Here is a 23,945-nt window from a genome sequence, read left to right as displayed (position 1 = left end):
GCACACGTGAATTATGCATCATACATACTTAGACAATGAAGACTGGAGCATTCAATCGCAGAGAAAATTAAATTATGAATAATTCATTTCATGACTAAAAAATCACTTGTGGACGATGAGATGGGTACCCCCGGGATATCCAATTTTAATAGTTTACGAAAGTAAACCATATAATGGTTTTCCTTGTAAAATGATGATAATTATACTGTATTTTATGATTCTAAACGTCATCAAAATATAGTTTAACAAAACATTTTTAATTATTGATACTGAAACATACGATAAATGACAAATTATATGCATAAATTAGAGATAGAATTTATCCAACTGTCAATAAGGGTCTGAAAACAACAAATACGAGTTCAGTTATGGATGGCCTGACGTGGTAGAACCTTTATCGATTAAATCATTTTACTATTTCAAAATGAATGGTTTTGTGGCGTTTAACAACAGTTTTTGTAGTCTATTTGTATTGCAATTATCATTGAATGCATTATCCCACTTGTTTGGTGATGTAATTTCAATCTCTATGATTGATTACGTAAGATTATAATTTTAAAATTTCTAAGCACTTTTGCATGTCATAGTTTACCCACGTGATGCCACTACGTCATTAAGAAAGAAGTTAGGACAAGTTCGGAGGTGTCATAAATATTTAGTGAGGTTGTTGTACCCGATCTTGGTAAAGAGGGCTTCGTGAAATGGTTAGCGGACAAGTAGCTCACTATCTCCGATTTAGTCAAGAAGTTAGACTTATGACGGTGTCGAGAAACGGGCCCAGGTGCAGGTGCAATACCCAACATCAAGTTGATGAAATGGATTGAAAAGCCCCGAAAGCATCGAACGGCAATAGATAAAAGGAGGAAAATTCACGTAAGATCGGTGTTTTTCAATGTTTGTCAATGTTTTTTTTCTGTGTAGAAATAAAAAATTTCACTGTGCAAAAAGTGTGCATCAATGTTCAGGTTCATCTATCCGACCACCACCGAAGAGTGGCTGGCCCGTGAGTAACCCAGAGAGCTCCCGGCCGCGTAGCGGTCGGGAGCCCTCTGGGTTAGCCTGTGAGGAATCTACACTACAGGGCACACATGAGTAATACAGACCCCCATTCACTCACGTGTTATATCATAGCTCATCAAAAAATCATTAAAAATCAATCCCTCGATAGATTTTGCTTTAATTCACTGACATTAGTCACAATTAACAGTGCATTAAGACTTGATATGTTAATCAGGTACTTGACCAGCTCAATCAAAAGTTAAATGGCCTGAAATAAGACTAACCATAATTTCGGCCAGTTCATTCAAATCTGCGGCGGAGGAGACAGGTCATGGCTGCGGGCTTCCCTTGATTTTTCAATCTATATCTCGGATTTATTTAGGATTTTCTGGATTTATTAACTGGACATACGTGCCTGTCTGATAGATACATACATTGGAATACTATTTGGATTTGTCAAAGGTCTCGGTAAGCAAACTTTCTGGGTCTTGCAACTTTCATGCACAACTAACACAAATTTGATTTTCCCGCCAAATTTCGGCGCGTGGTCATTATGACCGACACGTCGTCATTAATGATGGATTCCGATCACATTGGTCAAAATAGTGGGGGAGATAATTGGTCTGTCGTTAATAACAAAACAGTAAGAAGAAAAAAGAGAAAAGTGAGAGAAGGCAGTAGCCAGAACATAGAGAATTTATCACCATGTCGAGGGGACTCGTCCTCGGATGGAAATGACCAATCAGTTTTTCAAACTCCAACTGCCTCCTCCAACCATAATAATATGACGGTATTAATTATGCCCATTGCCAAAGAAAGGTCACTGAGAAATGTTAATATGCGGACAGTTGCGAATGCAATCCATAATTGTTCTGGATCAGCACCTGCTAACATGAACTTCTTTAGGTCAGGCATTCTTATCAAGTGTGTAAATACTAGACAGTATAAGTTACTACATGACATTGAGGATATTGGTAACATACCGGTTAAAGCCATTGATAGAACAATCACGCTAAAAGGTGTTATCTCTGACATCCCCACGGAAATGTCAGAGGAAGAATTACTCGCTGAGTTGAAATCACAACATGTAGTAAATGTAAAGAGAATTATGAGAAAGGGAAATAATAGGCCTAATGGTGCAAACAACAAAGAAACAAATTACCCTACTCGCAGCTTAATCATTTCCTTCGAAAAGGTGAAAACTCTACCAAAAGAGATTGCCTTGTGCTACCAGAAAAAAGAAGTAAAACAATACATCCCCCGACTTATCCGTTGCTTCCAATGTCAACGATTTGGACATACAATAGCTAATTGTCGCCAAAAACTTAGATGCGTTCGGTGTGGAGGTGAACATCCATTTGAGGAATGCAATCGCAAGGAAGAGCGAAACTGCGTTAATTGTGGAGGTAACCACTCAGCCGCCTTTAGAGGATGTGAAGAAGCAATTAAGGCAAAAGAAATCTTAAAGATTAAGGTTGTCAATAAAATGAACTATGCACAGGCGCTCAAAAAATACAATGGGATGCAAAATGTCAAAAATCTTGCTAATAATGATAGCGCGCCCTCCTATGCACAGGCTGTCAAGCCTAACTCCAAAAATGCTCAAAAAGACATTGGAAGCAAGGAAAGTCGACCGAATGAGATAACAATCGAGGCTGAAATTCATGATTCAACTTCAATTCATGAATCCGCACAAGTGGATCTCCCTGGCCCAACCCTAGTAGAAAATAAAGTGAAACAGGTTGAAACTAATAGATATATGCCAACCCCCCTGGCAAAAGAGAATTTCTTGATGTCAGCATCCAATGAAGATCTAATTACTTTCTTTGTAAAATTGTTTATGATTTTCTCCAAAGAACATTCAGAAGCCGAAGTTGTAACTCTCATTGAGTCTTCTGTTGAAAAACTTATGGCTACCAATTCATCAAGAGCGAGCTAATTAATTCATTCATGACTGCACTTTTAGTCCTACAATGGAATGCACAAAGTATGATTGGACACGGTGATGAGTTAATAAAGTATTTAGAATGTAATAAGAATACACCTTTCCACCTCATCTGCATTCAAGAAACGTGGTTTTCAGAGGAACATATACTCCACATCCCGAATTATAGCTGCTTCGCTAGAAATAGAGATAAGCAGCGAGGTGGTGGATGTGCATTATATGTTCACGACTCTGTTCACTACGATTATCCTACAATACATGCAGATATAGAAATGCAATTGATAAATTTATATATGCATAATTTTACTTTATCCGTTGTCAATTATTATAATCCTTGTAAGAGAATAGACGAAAACATTCTAAATACTTTATTGCTCCATGTTAAGGACACTACGAAATTGTTATTATTAGGGGACTTTAACTCCCACAATACACTTTGGGGAAGCGATACAACAGATAATAATGGGCTCTTGATAGAAGACTTCCTTATGCATCATGATTTGATGGTTCTTAATGATGGTTCAGGTACAAGATTGAATCCTGTAACAGGAAAAACCTCATGTTTAGATCTATCTATCATCTCCACTTCCTTAGCTACGAACTGTCATTGGTACACCCTTCCTAATAAATTTGGAAGTGATCACTTTCCAGTTATAACAGAAATGTATACCGGTAAACAGATCTCGAAACAAGACGAAGACAGAGAGACTAAATACAAATGGTCCCTGAAAGGCATGAACTGGAATAATTTTAGTAATATATGTGAGAAAAACTATAAACAATATTATATGAATAATACTATTGATGTTAATATTCTTTATGAAAGATTTATGGACATTTTAGCAATGTCTCTAAATGAATCGGCACCCATTAAGAAAAGGGCGCATCGCAATCCAGTCCCATGGTGGACAAAGAAATGTTCCTTAAAAATCAAAGAAAGGAATAAAGCGAAAAATAAATTAAGAAAATGTCTATCAACTGAGAACCTGATTAGTTATAAGCAAAAGAAAGCTGAAGCTCAAAAAGAAATTCGACTTGCCAAACGTCAGTATTGGCAGTTATACTGCTCTAAATTGAGTCGCTTCACTCCACTTGGTCAAATTTGGCGTTTCGTTAAAAGATTGAAAGGTGTGCCTAATCCAACAAGGCGTAACATGCCTGTATTGTTCTTAGAGAATGGAGAAACGCTTCTCAGTGATACAGACAAAGCCAACGCTTTTGCTCGATCTTTTGTACAAGTTGGAGAAACTACCAATGCTGACAGTTCGGATAAAGAGATCAATAGGCAGTTTGAAAATCTTCCTTTCGAGAACACAGGTAACATGCCTCTAGCAATCAACGAACAATTTCAGATGATAGAGTTAGAAAGTATCCTACAAAGTAAGAAACCCTCAACTCCAGGAGAAGATGGAATAGGTTATCAAGTGTACGAGCACCTGCCGGAGTCCCTTAAACATATGATGTTATATGTTATAAATAGGATCTGGGAAACCGGTACAATACCAGTGCCATGCAAGCACTCCATACTTATTCCCATGTTAAAGCATGACAAAAACCCATCCAAAACAGATTCTTATCGACCCATTGCACTCACGTCTTGTTTCATCAAAATTATGGAAAGTATGGTAAAAAAACGACTTCAAATGTACCTTGAAAAACACGTTTTATTATCTCCTATACAGAATGGATTCCGCAAAGGTCGAGGAACAATTGATAACATTGTTCATCTTGAGAATGAAATTCAAAAGAATTTGAAAACTGGTGTTAAAACATTAGCAATCTTTATAGACATAAAGAAAGCATTTGACTCCCTATGGACAAAGGGACTCCTAGTCAAATTAAGTAAATTAGGTCTTACAGGAAACATTCTACTTTTCTTAAAAAATCTATTGACACATCGCACTATTCAAGTTCGAGTAGGGGATCATCTTTCTAACATTATGGAAACCAATAATGGAATTCCTCAAGGCAGTAGCCTAAGTCCTGAATTATTTAATATTATGGTGCACGATATTCCAATTTCACCAACCATCCACAATCTCCTTTATGCCGATGATTGTGTAATATGGAAATCTGCCAATGATATAAGAGAGGGTACCAAAGAAATCCAGGAATATCTAAATATACTTTATGATTGGTTTCTCTCTTGGGGAATGATAATTTCTTGTGAAAAGACGGTTCCCGTACTTTTTTCTCATTCCCCTCGATATGATCCATGTCTCGAGATATATTTGGGGGACAACCTCCTAACGCCAAGGAAGGAGTACAAATATCTTGGTACTATTTTCGACTCTAGGCTAACATGGAGACCCCACATACATGAAGTAGTTCAAAGATGTAAAAAGAGAATTAACATTTTGAAATGCTTATCTTATGCCAATTTCTGTGGTAATGTTGGAGAACTACTCCACGTATACCGGGCAATTATTCGGTCACTCATGGATTATTCATGTGAGGCTTATGACTCTGCAACCACAAATGTTAAAAATATTCTTAACTCCTGCCAATATCAGGCACTTGCCATATGCGCGGGAGCAAAAAGGGGCACTTCCCTTCGAACTCTTCAAGTAGAACTTGGAGAAATGCCCCTAGATATACGACGTGAAATGCTGAGCGTAAGACTCAAGAAACGCATAGATAGTATACTAAATCATCCATTGAAACAAGATCTTCAAGACTGTTGGCAGTTTCAGTTTTACTCTGACAAGAACACGAGGAAGCCGTTCGGGGAAAGAATATCGAAATTACCCCAACCTCTCCAATATGAAATTGAATATATGTACTCATATACTTTTATACCATATTGGCATTACCGGTCACCAATAATATCCACGGAGATATCTGATTATATATCGAAAAGTGACAATTTAACATTCCAGAAACAAACAAGTCTTGAATTAATACACAAGAAGTGGTCTAACTTCTTACAAATCTTCACTGATGGTTCGAAGTCTCCTGAAACAGGAAAAGCAGCAGCAGCATTTCACGTACCCTATTATAAATATATACATTCAATGAGACTCCAAGATAATACATCGTCTTATAGATCAGAGCTTGCAGCGATTATACTAGCATTAAATTGGTTGAACCAGTTACCTGGCCTTTATACAGGAGCGGTCGTATTTTGTGATTCACTCAGCGCACTAGAGGCAATCAAAACTAAAAAAGAAACTAACTTTGTGAATGAAATTTTGTTAATGTATACACAATTGTATAATAAAGGAATAACAGTGTATTTTGAATGGATCCCAGGTCATTGTGATATCAGGAACAATGAGGTGGTGGATATCGCAGCCAAACAAGGTTTACGGCACAGCCAAATTGATGTAAATAACAAAATTAGTAAGCATGAATCAAACTGCATTCTTAAAACGTACTTCACAGAAATATGGCAAAAAAAATGGGATGAAACACTATCACCTTTGAAGGACATTCAAAAATCAGTTTCGAAAACTTTCAAATGTGTTCTAAACCAGAGATATAGCACATCTATTTTACATTGTCTCCGAATGAACAATATTGATCTTAACGAGAATAGACGGCTTGTCAACAATCATGAAACAGGTCTATGCTCATTCTGTGCTGTGCCGGAAACAACTCTCCACTATCTCACAAAATGTCCAGAATACTCACAAGAAAGGGAAAGGCTCTTACTTGAAATAAATGAAATCGAATTGGATATAAAGAGACTTCTCAATTCAGCAGAGTACTCGCATCAAAAAGCTTTGGTATCCTTCGTAAGAAGGACCCAAAGATTCACATAGTATATTCGAGTCATTATTGTTAATTGAAATAATTGAACGTTGTATTAGTTCCATTCATATATGAATATTGATGTGTTTGTTGAGTATTATAAACCCATGTTGGAAAATATATATATATATAATTATATACGTGTTAGATATGAATGCATTACATATATCTTCCGTATGATCTTATTAATTTGTAAATATTTGATATATTGAACAAACTATGAGATGTGAAAATTAACCCAATGCACGATAACTGCACAAGACTCAGAACGTTTGTTTTGTCTCGAACCTAACCATTTGTATTAACATAGAGCTATTTTGAAACTCGGTTGAAGGAGATCATTTCGTCAACAGACATCACACAGCCTTGACTGGTATTGGGGGGGCCTAAGGCTACGCATGCGCATCATGCAGTAGCTGAGAAACCTGATCAATGTACCGATCCGGGCTTGGCCAGAAAATACATATGAAGTGGTTAAGTGATTTGTGATGACAGTCTGTTGTGAATCTCCAAAATTGCGCGAATAATGCAGCGCCGTACCTGACTTTTACTGAATTGATTTAAGTACAGAAAAGTTTATAAATAAAATTACCGCAAATTATGCTGGCGCAAATATTCACTACTGAATGACACGCGCCGTATAAGCTAAAACAACAACAACAACAACAACAACAGTTCATCGCCAGAAAAACCAGAACTGCATTGTGGGTAATAATGATTAAAATGAAATACAAAAATGCAGTCTAGCCTTCCCAAACGCCTTGATTATGAAAGAGTATGAACATAGCATTATGTCTATCGTTTTTCTTTTGATATACAAACATTTGATCTATTTTTAATGAATTATTTTAATCAACAAAGTCATGTGATCTTTACTTACGCCTGTCCGGCATGCATTGCGCGCAGATGAATTACACTCGTGTGCCCTATACTGTGGGTCAAATGACGAAAAGTTGAAAATTTTGGTCTCAAAAGAAAGAGTGAGTTCTCCTGAAGAGATTGATACCTTGCATTCAATACCTAATCTGACTAAACGCGTAAAAGAAAAGAAAACGTCTCATTAGACACCCCTCAATTTAATGTAAAAATGCAGTGTTCCATTCATATATTTTGTGCGCTTCCTATGGTATTGCAGCTACAAGTTCTACTTGCTTGATGTCCATCAATTGGCTAAATATGTATTGTGTGGATTTATAACTTCTTGTTTACATGTTTAATTTCGTTCGAGGTGATTTATTACCTATGTATTCGCATAAGAATAAACAAAGTAAATAAAAGAAAATTGATAACAAACAAAGATTGTAAGCATTTCTTTTGCTCATTCGCCACTCTTCCCTATTATAACCGTTAATTTGGAGGAAGAAGGGGGGGTGTTATAGGCATCAACCCCGCCCTGCTTTCAAGCCAGGAGGATGGGGGTATGTACCCCGACTCAGCACCCCCCCCTCTCCTGTAGCTTTCAACGAAGTGAATAGTATTCAAGTGCGCAATCTATGATGTATCTGACTGAGACAAGTTTATGTATTTTAATGTTTTGTTCATCTTTCTTTCTCTGCGTGCTCTAAATATTGAAAATAGGAATCCTGATGATAATTAGAAGTTATTCATCATTTTGAAGTTCCTACTAGTACTTGTTTCATTTCACACTCTCAAACCAACCAGATCTCCTATTGGCAGTAGAAACTCGCATTTCTGCATGATAAATGATAAGCATTTAATATACATTTGAAAGCGTCATTCCAGCATAGTAAGCGATAAATGCACTAAATGCCGAGTAATATACTTATCATCTGTTGTTAAACATAACCTATATCACTTTACATAAAACTGTTTGAAGCATTCTCACCACCGATTTCTAGCAGACGACGCCCAGCCATAGCAACGACAGTGTAGAAGTGTAGTCGCGATATACATGTAGGGCACACATGAGTAATACAGACCCCCATTCACTCACGTGTTATATCATAGCTCATCAAAAAATCATTAAAAATCAATCCCTCGATAGATTTTGCTTTAATTCACTGACATTAGTCACAATTAACAGTGCATTAAGACTTGATATGTTAATCAGGTACTTGACCAGCTCAATCAAAAGTTAAATGGCCTGAAATAAGACTAACCATAATTTCGGCCAGTTCATCGCCAGAAAAACCAGAACTGCATTGTGGGTAATAATGATTAAAATGAAATACAAAAATGCAGTCTAGCCTTCCCAAACGCCTTGATTATGAAAGAGTATGAACATAGCATTATGTTTATCGTTTTTCTTTTGATATACAAACATTTGATCTATTTTTAATGAATTATTTTAATCAACAAAGTCATGTGATCTTTACTTACGCCTGTCCGGCATGCATTGCGCGCAGATGAATTACACTCGTGTGCCCTACAGGAACTTGAACCCCGGGGGGGGGGGGCACTCAGTATATAATGCATAGTGGGTATGTGCCGCGGAGGGGACCCCCATTTTTACACTCAAATTTCCGTTCCAAGGCATAGCATTTTTGCCTTGTTGAGAAAAAGAACACAGAAAGCCGATAGCATTTTCTTCTTATCGAGAAAAAAGAAGAGAGAAATCCGCTCCAAAGCTTCGCATATTTTTCGTTACGCCGCTCCGATCGCGTTGAATGAGCTGCAATTTTGGTGAAAAGCGGCCGCAGAGCTCCCCGGCGGAGGCCGCGCTAGCTGCATCATGCACGCATGACCGTTCCGTCAGTAGAGGCGCTGGTCCAAAAATTGGGATTGTCCCAGAAAACAAGGATATCCTCATAAGCCAAGACAAATCATGTCTTGATAAATTGAGACTGTTCTTGTTTATGAGGACGTTTTTTTTTCACTTCCCCCTACGGGACAAAGACAGCAATTACGGAAATTGAGAGTGCTAAAAATAGATTCAGTGACCTCAATTCCCCCCAGTTGACCGTCTATTTTTCATGACTTACCGTCTTCCAATAATCTTGTTATGAAACCTGATATGTTTACATTGACTAGCACACTTGATTGGTGTCGGCACTTGACAGGTGAATGAACTTTCCTAGATTTCTTGTGTGAAGAAATCCTTATAAACTGAGACAGTCCCTGTAAACTGGGACGATCCCTATTTTCTGACCAGCGCCTCTACTGTCCGTAGGGAGGCATACGCGCTCACACGCTGGCGATCCGTTCCAAGGACCCCCGTTTTCACAAGCATTTGTCGTTCCGAGGACCCTCCTTTTTACAATAAGCCCGCTACAAGGCCCCCGTTTTTTGTCTTGCCCGCGGCACACCCCCGCCACTTTTTTGGTCGAGTGCCCCCCCCCCCCCCGGGACTTGAACTCAGCTAGACAGCTGGCAGCCGTCTGTTTCGAGGAGTTTTTTAACATTTTTTAAATTTCTCCTCGTATTTGGTGAGTGAAGCCAACGAAGTTCAGCTGAACAACCAACATAACAGAGACCGAAGCTTTTGTTTGGTCTAGAACTCAGCCTGCCATTCCTCTGCCAAAACCAATGCAATGCTGAACAAAGCACACAATTTAAAAAATAATCAAAAATACTAATTTCCATACAGTTGCAATTTATTTTTCATAGTAACTTGGTAATTTTTTGTACTCACCAGAGCGCTCAAAACCTTGAATTTTAGGCATATTTTTGTGTACGCCCTCTATTGGTGGAAAGGAATATGACAAGACAATTGTAGTTTTTTAATCTCTATTTTTGATTAAGAAAAAAAAAATTGAAATTAAAGAGTCAAATTTACTTAGGAGCCAAGTTACATGATGAATAGCTTTATTGGAACCTGACAGTGAGTGGGGGAACTGACAGTGTTACATGTATGTCCTTTTATGAGATATTTAAAAAAATGACATTCTTGCCCGGGGGGGCCACTTTCATTCACGAGTGGATACCATGCGCGACCATGGGGTCTCGAAAAGCACCCTAAACACGTAATTTCCATATTCTGAAAATGCACCCCTTAACAAGTATTGGCGTGTGAAACCCTACCCTTAACAAGTATTGGAAACAAAACGATACTATTGGCAAATAATCCCTGAAATGAACCCCTAAACAAGTACAGGAATGTTTTATTGTTACGGGTCCTTCGGTCGTCGGCTTTACCTTATTTGGTTTAGTACGACCCCACCTTCTACACCTCGCGCAAATCGGACTCTATAAACACGAAGTGTTGGGACAAAAAGGACATCCTTTATAAAACATTTTAATTTTGTTTTATTATCCCGCAAATTCGACCCTAAACACGTAATTTTCCTAGCGAAATAGATACCCTTTTACGTACGTAACGTGCCCTATCGTGAAAAGGACATCCTTTTTATGTGTTTTTTTGGTCGCGCATGGTATCCACTCGTCAATGTAAGTGGCCCCCCCGGGCATTTTTGTGATCGAAGCCACTAGTGGACTCTTTCCCTCGGACACTTGATTTTTGACATTCAAATCATGTCCTACTTTTCGAAATTTAAAGTCTTTTTTTCAGCAAACTGGCCATCCATCCAGGGATATTATGCGCTTGCGTCATCGCTTCTGCCGTGCTCTGCCCAATTCGTGTGTGACTGTAATACGCAGACCATCGCAGACACAAATAGTAAACATGGTACAGTTAGTGATCACACAGTGCTTTTGATGATGACTGGGAGGCGGGGTTTGGAAATCCCTGACTTTGGGAGTGAAATGTAACACGCTCATCAATTTCTTTCAAATTCTGTGGTTTATTTCGTTTTCCAACGGGTGGCTAATGTAATCTACTATGCTATGGGCTAATCTATTTGGTCTCAGACTTCAAGGCCACTTCTGACTGTGTATAAACCTATTGTGTATTTTCCATAGACTTCTACACAGTAGTGGCTTGGAAGGAGACCAAGTATACTGAGCCGACATTTCCAAAAAGTTATTGTTCAAGCTATACTTGGTTTCCTTCGAGGCGACTACTGTTGTGTATTTTCCATAGACTTTTACACAATAGTGGCCTGGAAGGAGACCAAGTATAGCGAGCCAAAATTTCTAAATTTTATTGTTAAAGCTATACTTGGTCTCCTTCGAGGCCTCTACTGTGCATAAATTTATGGTTTATCTTCCATAGCTTGTACAAGATAGTGGCCTCAAAGGAGACCAAATAAAGACAGGTTTGTTTTTCATCAAATATCTTTATATTAAAGCGTTCTTTTAAAAAAGATAAGTTTGTGTAATTTTTATTTTCAGGAATAAGTAACTGTCTGAAAGTGGCAGAGTGGTCTAGAAGAAGAATGAAATGAGGGGTAGATGAAATATACATATTAATTACCTTAATTCCCCTGTATTAGCAGTGGACAGTGCGAACAGTTCACATTTAATCGCTAGAGGGTATTCATTTGTCTCGCAATCTATTATGGTCAACAAGGAAATTTGTGATCACTTTTGTAAAAAGTGTTCACTAGCTTTCTAGGAAATTTGTGATCACTCTCGCAAAAAGTGTTCACTAGCTTACAAGTTCACAAGCTTTGGAGTGCCGCTGCAACTCTTTATCAAGTGACAAAAATTATCTGATAACGGGTAGTCTCTTTATACCAATCCCCAGGACCGTCAAAAGCTTGTGAACTTGTCAGCCAGTGAACACTCCTGAAGATGGCAATAACACACTTGTCGAAACGTTGAGATTGGATGGTCCTTTTTAGGACCAACACTTGCCCAAGAAAGATACATGTTGTACCGTAAAACCTACTACACTATTCTTCTTTAACATGGAAACCTTCAGAAGTTACAAAAATTGTTTAAATCTTTAGATACTGAAACATGCGATTTGATAAATTCTATGCATAAAATAGAGGTAAAATTTATTGAAATGTTAATAAGGGTCTGAAAACAACAAATGCAAATCCAGTTACGGACGGCCTGAAGTGGTAGAATCTTTATCGATTCAATTATTATACTATTTCAAAATAAATCAGTTTTCATCTAGTCTCTGTGCATTACAATTACTACTGAACGGTCCATCCCTCTTGTTTTGCAATGTAATTTCAACTTCTACGTAAGATTGCAATTTTCAAATTTTGAGGCAAGTTTGCATGTCATAGTCTACCCATGTGATGCCACTTCTTCATTAAGGAAGAAGTTATTACCGGTTCAGAGGTGTCATAAACATTTAATCAGGTTTTTGTACCCGATCTTGGCAAAGAGGGCTTCATGAACCAGCGGACAAGTAGCTTACTATGTCCGATTTAGTCAGCAACTTAGACTTACTGCGGTGTTGAGAAATGGGTCCCTGGCTATGGCAGTGTGTCCAACAACCAAGGCCAAACTTTGTGGATGTCCATAGGCCTACATCTACTTCAAGGACAGTCATTATTATCATCTCTAGTATTTGATAGAGCTATTGTATAATTGTTGTATTGACAGGTCATAGATGATAGCAGGATGATTAGGATTAAGCAAGAGGAACAGGAGGAGAAGGATGAGGATGCAAACTCTGATGGGTTTACAGGTGAAGGTTGGATGCCGGTAGGAGAGGAAGAAGATGAAGAGGAGAACGAAGATGGACTCTGTGAAAGGTTAACAGCTGGTGGTTGGATGTCAGACAATGAAGGTAAGTACAAAAATTGTGGTGTCACAAGTACATGTACATTTTACAGAGATATGATTTTCAAGATTTTACTGGGATCATGGTGTTTCATTTCCAGTGTTTTTTTTTCATTGTGTAGAAAAAATTTATTAAAGATATTATTATATTTTGATAGTGTAATTGAAAATTCCTCCCCAACATTATTTTCAATCTTGTTTCACCTCTCTCAAAGTTCCCCATTTCTGTCCATGATTAGACATTGCCATTTTCAATTTCAAATGATTGCTATTTTGCTTTTTATCATGCTACTGTTAAACCTGAAAGCAATTTTTTGCTCATGGTTGAGCCAACTGCTAGAGCTTTTAAACAATTCTTTCTTCTTTTTGTATGTTAAGCATATTGTTCTGAGGTACTGAGGTTTTATGAAGCATTCCTCTATCTCGCTTCTAAGACTCATATTCTAGCTTCGATGATTATAGCTGTATACAATTGATTTCTAATCAGGAAGATATATTTGCAAAGTTACATAGGATTGTTATGCAGAGTTTTGAAGTTGTAATGTTATGCTGACCTTTGAAATATTTTTTCTTCATCATCAATTTCTTGGGATACATATTTCTTGTATGGTACTTAAAATAATTTGATAATTGCACAATACAGTCATTCAGGTGGAGATCAAGCAAGAGGCAGAGGATGATGGAAGTTTGCAAGACCAAACTCTTGTAGGTGAAAACATTCTGTCAGCCAGAGAAATTAACTCTCAAAAAGAAGAGGAAGACAATGATGATGAATTTGCACACTTTCCCACAAAGTTCTACATCAAGCAAGAGCCTTCTGAGAATGATGATGAAGACATTGTTCCATCGGGTGTAGAAGGTATTCATGTCTAAATGATATTATCTTGTTTGAAGTAGAAATATATTGCTAATCCAAAAAATGGAGAATCGTATATCAAATTAAAGGGGAAAATAAGAAGAACACGATGGTATAGTTAATTTATCATGGAGACCGATGAAAGTCAGTTAATTGATAGTTTAAAAGTTCTCTCTCTGAACGCTTTGAACACGATTACGTCTGCGATATTGGGGGTTACCATTTTTATGACATGTATGTGTGTATGAGAGTCGCGATTGACTCTGTTGCTGAGGTACATTTCTTCACACTGTCACTGAATACTTCGATCACGAAACTGAAGAAAACCCAGAATTTATCTAGATTTGGATTTTGAAATTGATGATTTTTATGAAGCAGAAATTAATGATGGAAATTCTAGCTCTAGTGAACAACAAATTTATGTGATTGATGGTGAATTAGGGAATTATGCCGGTGATGGTGAGTCGGACAATTTCACTTCTCAATTCGCTACCAACTCATGCAGCTGCTAGCTGCACCAAGCATGCAACCCAACAACAAATCTATGAAAATGAATTCCAACATGTCCTATCCAGACAGTCTCTTCCCTCTTTCAACGAAAATTACTCTTAATGAGAAGTTACATGCTAGTTCTCTTTCTTGCCGAAATTCATAAATATATCTTTAATTTTTGGCTACCATTTAGAATTAATTTATGTTATGTAGTTAATGAAGTAGTGTCAAATTCTATCCAGAAAAAAATTATTTTGAAAAACAATGTTTGTGAAACACTTAAATGTCAAGTAATTGATTTTAAAATTTTAATATTTTAGAGTAAATACTATGATTCCCAAACTATCATATTTTATTTCTTGATTTCTAGAAGAATTCTTATTTTAATAGTCAATTAAATCACACAATTTTGCAGAAGATTAACACACAGTTTTTTAGATAATTACTTGCAAATTCCAGTGTGACTATTTAGACAGTGGCTGACTTCCTGACATATGAAGAAAGGGGGATAGGGGGGTTGGAAATCAAACTACCTGGCCTAATATTGATCAGTTTTCATCATTTTCATGCTTTAAATTGGACCACCTTTTGATAAAAAGATACTAGCTGGCTTCAAATTTGCAACTTCTTGCTAATATTCTGTAGGCCTAAATGTAGACAGTCATTAAAGCAAGGAAATGATAACCTAATAATGATGGTTTATTGCAGGGATGATCAACCAAGCAAGGGATAGCTCAACTCTTACAACAAATTTTGTGGCTCCTGAACAGCCTTCAACATCGAAAGGTAACTTTTACACGTAATTATGAGAAGGTGAAGTCACCCGGGCTGTCTACACTCTGGAACACCCACCCCTTCTGAGATTTGGTAGATAAACCCCAACCTGTTATTGCAGATCCTGAGAAATGCAACACTGTTAAAAATTTCTCTAGAATCAAAATTACCAAGAAAATAGTTTTTCTTAAGAATTGGATAAGAAACGTAAAATATTTTGACGTTAAACCGAATTCGAGCTTACCTTGCACAGTAATCCTAATTTGATCAATAAATTAGAGATTATTATTTTTTTTTTAGCACATTATTCGTAATTTGTTTCTTGCCACTGGAATTTTGATTTTGTTAAAAATCTGGTAAATTTTGGACTCTTGGTCCGTTGGTATCTTTTAATTTCAGAGAGCTTTGGTTGTCACACCTGTACAATATCTTCTATGTTATAATTACCAGCTACAAAATCCTATTCATAGCAATGTATTGTCTTTCAATGACCAATAATGTTCACATTCTACGATTTCTTTGATCTGGCATGTACAACTTGCATTCACATTGGAAAGTGGAATGTCTCCCTCTGAAAACTCCCTTCATTCTAAATGCTCATACACCACCAGTCATACCATAAAAGCAGAGAACATTAGGTTCAGTGAACCAATTCTATTGTAGTGAAGGAAATGTTTCCATTGCAGAGCAAGGCTATAAGAACCGCTTTTCTTAGAGAAGCGGCAGTTTCTACATTGAAATTTGATTTTATTTTCTTTTATATGACATCAAAACTTAGACCTATTTCATGAAACTTAGACGTAAGGGTGATCAAGTTTCTCTTATCGTCTTGCATTAGTCTCATGTTACATGATCAAGATCAAAGGCAATAAAGTAAATGAACTTTTACCATTTAATGGGTATCAGCATTTAAATCTTGACCAAGGCTAAGTTTTTCAAATGTCATAACTTATGAAGTACATCAAGGGCCTATTTTAGTGGAGTTTGACCATATTGGTAATCAAGTGTCACTGATAATCTTGCATAAGAATCAGACAGTGCTGCAAATCTGGCGCCATGTTCGGGTTTAGTCTACCGGTAGTTCTGTTTGGCCTTGGGGTTCAGCATTTTTTTCCTCCAAGTATGGTTTGTTTTATCCTTTTTTTTATGCAAATTGAATTTTGCAGAAAAAACTTCTCACTTTTTTTATGTGATGCTCATGGGAAGACACCTTTTATTATATGTTTGGTGCTTCATTCCCATGGTAACTGCATAGTATGGCAATACATTAAAAAAAAATGATAATTGAAATATACACATCATCTTTCTCCAAAAGCTCATTGTAATTTTTTTTTTTGGGGGGGTATCGCTCACTGTCCTCAAAATTCCTTGGGGTTCTTACGGCATCTTTGATGAGTTGCATGTATCTTATTGCGCAAAGTATTGCAAAACTTTCACTTTGACATCTGGTACTGCCCAAACTTTTGTCATATGACTCCAAGTCAGTCATTTAATGCTCTTCTAAGCATCAATTGTTTGTTGTCTATTAAACTTCTCTTGACTTCCTGTTTCTTTCTCTTGTTTGCTGTTGATGGTGCCAGCTCATGTCTTCAAGCGAATAAGAGGTTTTGTTTCATAGTTTTGGTGGCAGAAACAGCCTGCCAAAGTTTATGAGTAGGCTTCTTACACATATGCCTTCTGCCTATGACCAGCATTTGGTAATGTTGGGATGCCATCTCACTCTAGTGTCTGGATCACTAAGTACAGATCACTTTGCTTGGAACTCCAATAATAATATATGATTTTGCTTGCTGACACAGAAGTGCCTTTCCACGTCTTACGTGATATCAAAAGCTACCAAATAAAGATTTTGCTAATTTCTGGATAAGACTGGATATACTGTATCCTGAGTAAATTAGTACTCAAATAAATTTGACTCAAATTTGTATTCAAGTACTTAAAGCATTGTATTTTTACTGCTCTAACTTGATATCTACCTTAGATCTTGGAACCATGGAGTCATTAATTTTGACTTTCCACTGGCAAGAATCCATGTGTCAGTAGTTTTGTTCTACATTTGTGGAAGCATCATGGTGCGGTGGTTCTGATTCTCGCCTTTCGGTCAGATTGTCATGGGTTCAAATCCTATTTCAGGCATCACTTTCATTCAGCAATATATTTATCCGCAATGGCTGCTCTTGACCCATGTGAGGTAAATGGGTACCTGGTAGGGTTTATTCCCAGAATACTTAAGCAACCATACGGCACCTCAGTTACAGCCATGGTTGTAATATGATACAAAGGGTTGTATGCATGTATGTTGTAGAGTTTGCCAGCATGTATCTCCACTATATAAATGGACCTATGATGATTATTATTTCAAGGTATGATACTTGGATATTAAAATACATAAAAAAGGGCTTAGCAGTAGTGTTGAGAAGAATAATTCTTCTCTCTTTCACTTATAGGAGACATTGCTTATGGTGAAGAGGACTCCATAGATTGTGGTAAGTCTATCAACAGAGGTGATGAATCTTGCCTTACTGTACATTCAGGAGGAAAACCGCATCAGTGCTGTTGCTGTCGTTGCAAAAAGAAATTATGTCAGGATGATGCGAATTCTTTCACATATTTGAGATCATGCACGCAGAGGAATGAATGCTGCTATTGCAAACAGGAATATTCTTGTAAATGTGATCACAAAGTGCATCATACACATCCTGATTCTACACACATTCCAGAGGGATGCTCTGACCAACTTTACCAGACTGATCATCTCCAAACAGATGTGAGGAAAAAAACATTTCAATGTTCACATTGTGTGATGTCATTTTCTCAAAGGAGTACTTTGACCAGTCATCTTCGAACACATACAGGAGAAAAGCCGTATGAATGTTCTTACTGTAATAAGGGATTTTCTCAGAAAGGTATTTTGACCAGCCATCTTCGAACACACACAGGAGAAAAACCATATGAATGTCCTCAATGTAAAAAGAAATTTTCTGGAAAAAAGTTATTAACTCATCATATCCGGCGACACACCGGTGAGAAGCCATATGAATGCTCTTTTTGTGGGAAGAGATTTGTTGAAAAAAGTGGTATGAACCGTCACCTCAAAATACACACTGGAGAAAAGCCATATAAATGCCCACAATGTAAGAAGGGATTTGTTCAAAAAGGAAACTTGAATTATCATCTCCGAACGCACACAGATGAAAAATCATATGAGTGTACACACTGTGAGGATATATTTTTTCGCAGAAAAGATCTGAATTGTCACCTCAAATTGCACACCGAACGAACAAAAATATAAATGTAAATACTGTTCGGATGTTTTTTTTCAACAGGTTGAAAGAAGGTTGACTCTGTTGGTTTATGGATATATACAGATGAACTTTATTCACGCAGGTCAAGTGTCCATGGTAGCTTGTGTGGAGATATCGATTCTGATGTCGTCTATCGTAACATCCCCCTTCTGTTAAGATTTAGAATTTCATATTTCTATGATATTGTTTTCAAACAATACATTTGGTAGTCTGCAAATTTTGTTAATTTGTCTTGGTTGTAATATAACAGAAAATAATATATACAAAGAATAACGATAATAATTTGTGATAATCTGAATACATCTTCAATTTTACATAACTATTGATCTCGTGCAAACTGATATTTTGATAACCGAATTGATTCTGAAATCAATTTCCAAACAATAAGTTTTGGTGAAAATAGATTTGATAAATTTAGTAAACTTCACTGGGCATACCAAAAATAATGTACAAAGATTATACATGCATTTAATAAACTTTTAACTAATCTAATGACTTCAGTGTCCTTCTTTCTTCTTCTCTGACAGTTTAGAGTATTAATAATATTCTAGCATTCATTCTTCAAACATGAATCTTGCTGGTTTGTGAACAGCGTGTCCAGATCTCGTAGTTTGTGAGTGTGGTGATGGGTGTTAAGATTGAGTAGCTCTAGACTCTGATGGATGGTGGATCAATTTCCCTTAAGTGAGATCTGTTTCTTCTCAAAACTCCTCCCTTTGGCGTTGATACTTCGTAAGACTTGGGCTCCTCACAGACTCTGGATACTTTGGCTAGTATCCAAGTGTGGTCTATTGGATGTAAAACTTTCACTGGCTGTCCTATTAGAATTCAGTGGTGGTAAATCAGAACTTGCATGTCGATCATGCACTTCCTTCATCTTGTCTTGCCCATTCAAAAGAAAATCATTGGTAGTAGAATCTCTCGAGAAGTAGTGACTTTGCAATGTGGTTCTGATGGGTCAACCAAATCAGATTTCCGCTGGTGATCTCAATTTGCTATCAACTGATGTTGCTCTCAGGCTCATCATAGCTAGCTGACTGTCTTGGCGAGTCTGAGAACAGTTTGTCAACATATTCTTGACTGTACAAACCATTCTCTCAGCTAAATCCATTGGATCGTGGATAATGTGTACCGGTAGATGAAGTGGTGTGCTTGATATTCCACTTCTTGCACATGTCTTGGAATGGTTTCCCAACAAATGGTGGACCATTGTCTGATACAATCTCTCCTGGACCAGGCCAAATAGACTATGATTCCAGTCATCTCTTTCAGTGGGCACAATAGCTCAGTTGATAAACAGGGATTTCTGATTCCAGTGACCCATGGCTCAATTCCTACTTGGTGTGCTTGTGCCCTTTGATAAGGCATTCATCCTCATTTACCAGGTCCCTTGGAGAAGACCTATAAGATGTTGGTCCTTTGGTTGCTTGCTTACAAGCATTCTTGCTTTCTTACAAATCAGGTAAAAAACAAAATCACCACCATTCCATCTATAGCTGCACTGGATGTCATCATAACTTAAAAATTATATGGACCAAGCTCATGAAACGTGGACAAATGGTAATCAAGTATTACTGAACATCCTGCCTGAGTTTCAGGTCACATGACCAAGGTCAAAGGTCAATGAACTTGGACCATGTTGGGGGACTCCATACTGAAATCTTAACCAAGGTTAAGTTTTTTAAAGGTCATCCTAACTTAAAAAGTATATAGACCTAGTTCATAAAAATTAGATATAAGGGTAATAGCGTGTCACTGAAGATCCTGCCTGAGTTTCAGGTCACATGATTAAGGTCAATTAACTTTGGTCATGTTGGGGTTATTTGAGGAATTTTCATCATGACTTTAAAAGTTTATGGGTCTAGTTCATGAAACTTGGACATAAGAGCAACCATGTATCCCTGAATATCATGTGTGAGTTTCAGGTCACATGACTAAGGTCAAAGGTCACTTAGGGTCAACAAACTTTGGCCATATTGGGGGTATTTGAGGAATTGTCATCATGAAAAAAGAAGTATTTAAAGCAAAAAGAAAAATCCCTCATGCTCACATCGTATCTGGATCAACAGAGCACATTGATCCAGGAGGTCCTACCTGTCATGCACCTGCATTAATGAATTGCATTGTCTTGTGCACCCCATTTCCATTTGCTCATGTATAACTCAAGTACACATTGTGATTTAGTATTCATATGTACAAATTAGATCATGTGTACAAATTAGTGGAACTTTCAGGGATGTCAGTAAGAATCGTGTTATGTGTAATAATTGCAGAGCAGAAGAGTTGATGAGAATAATTCTTCTATCTTTTACTTATAGGAGTCATTGCTTATGGTGAAGAGGACTCCATAGATCGTGGTAAGTCTATCAACAGAGGTGATGAATCTTGCCTTACTGTACATTCAGGAGGAAAACTACATCAGTGTTGTTGCTGTCGTTGCAAAGAGAAATTATGTCAGGATGATGCGAATTCCTTCACATATTTGAGATCATGCACGCAGAGGAATGAATGCTGCTATTGCAAACAGGAATATTCTTGTAAATGTGATCACAAAGCGCATCATACACATCCCGATTCTACACACATTCCAGAGGGATGCTCTAACCAACTTAACCAGACTGATCATCTCCAAACAGATGTGAGGAAAAAAACATTTCAATGTACACACTGTGAGAAGAGATACTATCTCAAGTCTCATCTGTCCCGTCATCTCCAAAGCCACACAGGAGAAAAGAAGTATAAATGTTCTTACTGTGAGAAGAGATTTTTTATTAAAAATGATTTGACCCGTCACCTTCAAAGGCACACCGGAGAAAAACCACATAAATGTACGTACTGTGAGAATAGATATTATACAAGATGTGAGCTGACCAATCACCTTCAAAGACACACCGGAGAAAAACCATATGAATGTTCATACTGTGAGAAGAGATATTTTACAAGATATGATTTGACCAATCACCTTCAAACACACACAGGAGAAAAAATACATGCATGCTCTTACTGTGAGGAGAGCTATTTTACAAGATATGATCTGATCTTTCACCTTCAAATGCACACCGGAGAAAAACCATACGAATGTTCACAATGCAAGGAGAGATTTTCGGCTAAAAGTAGTTTAACCGCTCATCTCTTAACTCACACAGGAGAAATTTCATATGAATGTTCTCATTGTGAAAAAAGATTTTCTGACAAAGCTGCTCTACATAGTCATATTAGAACACATACAGGAGAAAAGCCTCATGCATGTTCATACTGTGAGAAAAGTTTTTTAAGAAGAAATGATTTGAACTATCACCTTCGAACGCACACCGGAGAAAAACCATATGAATGTTCAGAATGTAAGAAGAGCTTTACAAGTAAGAGTAATTTAACCGTTCATCTCTTAACTCACAGAGGAGAAAAGGTACATCAATGTCCACACTGTGAAAAGACATATAATCGTAAGTCTCATCTGACCCAGCATATCAGATTTCATACAGGAGAAACACCATATGAATGTTCACATTGTGAGAAGGGATTTTCTACGCAACCTGATCTACTTCGGCATATAAAAACACATACAGGAGAAAAACCTTTTGAATGTTCACATTGTAAGAAGAGATTTGTTCAGAAAATTCATCTGACTCGTCACATCAGAACACACACGGGAGAAAAGCCATTTAAATGTTCTCATTGTGAGAAAACATTTTCTGAAAAAGGTAGTCTGACCAAGCATCTCAGACTACACACAGGAGAAAGACCTTATGAATGTCAGCAATGTAAGACATGCTTCTCTAAAAGAAGTACTCTGGCTCATCATTATCTCAAAATGCATGGAGGAGATAAAAAAAAATAAGATTTGAAGGATACTTTGAGAAGAGTTTCATTTAAAAAAAATAAATATAAGCCTAAAAATGTCTTATTCTATGTCTATCATACGTGACTATCATAAATGAGTGAACTTCCTGTGGATGTTTGCTATTAAGTATAAATGTATTTATTTACACCTTAGAAATGCTCCATTGCCAATCCAGGGAGGCATTTAATATAACTCCAAGAATGCCATTTATTTATTGAAAACTTGATATGTTGGGGGGGGGGGGGTGGGAACTTCTCCCTGCACCCACAGCTTAGCAAGCTCTGTAGGCCTACATGTACATGTTGGCACTTTGCGCGTGCATTTACCATCCTCTAAAAAATCAATCCCAGCTACCCATTCTTTTCCTAAGTTGATTCTGAAAAACGCTTGTGAAGATCTGGAAATATTGTAATTGAGATGTTATTGAAAGTCTGGTATTTAGTAAATTTTACGTGACACCCATTATCTCTTTTGTCGACCAATTATTCAGCCCATATTGCAGATGACTGACAATTATCATTAAACCTTAGAAATAGATGGTTTAGACATGGGCGTTGCTCCATGATATTTTTATGCATGTTTAGAAATGAGGGAGAGATTAACTGATATAGGTACTGCTTTATTTTGAAAGAATCCAAATATTTGCCATTTTACAGGCTGGGATTAATAAAGGTCAATGAAAGTTTTCAAATGATTAATTGTTACGTGCCAAGAGCTGAGGCAGGAGCCCTTGAAATATAGTGATATGTTGAATAATTGGACTTAATTACCAATTTCTTTCCTTGATTTTGAATATATTATATTATATTATATTATTATAGATTGAATATTTTTTCAGTTTAATAGATTAGATTGTCAGCTGACATAAAATGTGAAAAGATATGTTTGTCAATAAATTCATACAACTTTAATGCCATGATTGCCATCTACATCTTTCACAAAAAAAATCATAAGTGGAATAATTTTTGGGTTAAACTTCAAGTTCAGTTAGACTTTTTGTAATAAAGGAAATTATAATGACAGAAGATTCTGTGAAATTGATTTTTTGTAAACGTATTTTAATTTTATTCCAATATGTGGAAGCGCCATGGTGTAGCGGTTCTGACTCTTGCCTTGTAATCAGAGGGTCGTGTGTTCGAATCCCACCATGGCCTAGCGTCCTTTGGCAAGACGTCAATCCACACTTTGCCACTCTCCACCCAGGTGTTAAATGGGTACCTGGTAGGATGTGAAGGCCTATGTAGTATGCCTAGCAATTTAGTCTTGGAACTCTTGTTGAAATGCTCCCCAGGAAGTGGAGAAGGTGCATACATTGTATGTGGGCATGTAAGGATCCAATGACTGGGGTAATAAAGCGCTTAGAGACATCGTTCCGATATTATAGCACTTCTTGTTATATCTTAATTCTAAGTCAAAGAATTTTAATAATCATGATAA

General features: G+C 37.1%; 2 protein-coding genes across 2 annotated transcripts; both read left to right on the top strand.

Annotated features, from left to right (window-relative positions):
• Positions 1-783: 783 nt before the first annotated feature.
• LOC121408985 (zinc finger protein 41-like) lies at positions 784-20,179 on the top strand. The gene is made up of 5 exons (XM_041600743.1): positions 784-873; positions 13,061-13,247; positions 13,884-14,099; positions 15,297-15,374; positions 17,810-20,179. The coding sequence occupies exons 1-5, from the start codon at positions 811-813 to the stop codon at positions 18,652-18,654; spliced, it is 1,389 nt and encodes a 462-aa protein (XP_041456677.1). The 5' UTR covers positions 784-810; the 3' UTR covers positions 18,655-20,179.
• Positions 20,180-20,689: 510 nt separating this feature from the next.
• Positions 20,690-23,414, top strand: LOC121408986 (zinc finger protein 605-like). The gene has a single exon (XM_041600744.1). The coding sequence runs from the start codon at positions 21,720-21,722 to the stop codon at positions 22,503-22,505; it is 786 nt and encodes a 261-aa protein (XP_041456678.1). The 5' UTR covers positions 20,690-21,719; the 3' UTR covers positions 22,506-23,414.
• The last annotated feature ends 531 nt before the right edge of the window (positions 23,415-23,945 follow it).

This window comes from Lytechinus variegatus, chromosome 2 (assembly GCF_018143015.1).
Source record: "Lytechinus variegatus isolate NC3 chromosome 2, Lvar_3.0, whole genome shotgun sequence".
NCBI classification, from domain to species: Eukaryota; Metazoa; Echinodermata; class Echinoidea; order Temnopleuroida; family Toxopneustidae; genus Lytechinus; species Lytechinus variegatus.
Note: the sequence above shows the minus strand (reverse complement) of the source record. Positions and strands in the feature narration are given on the sequence as shown.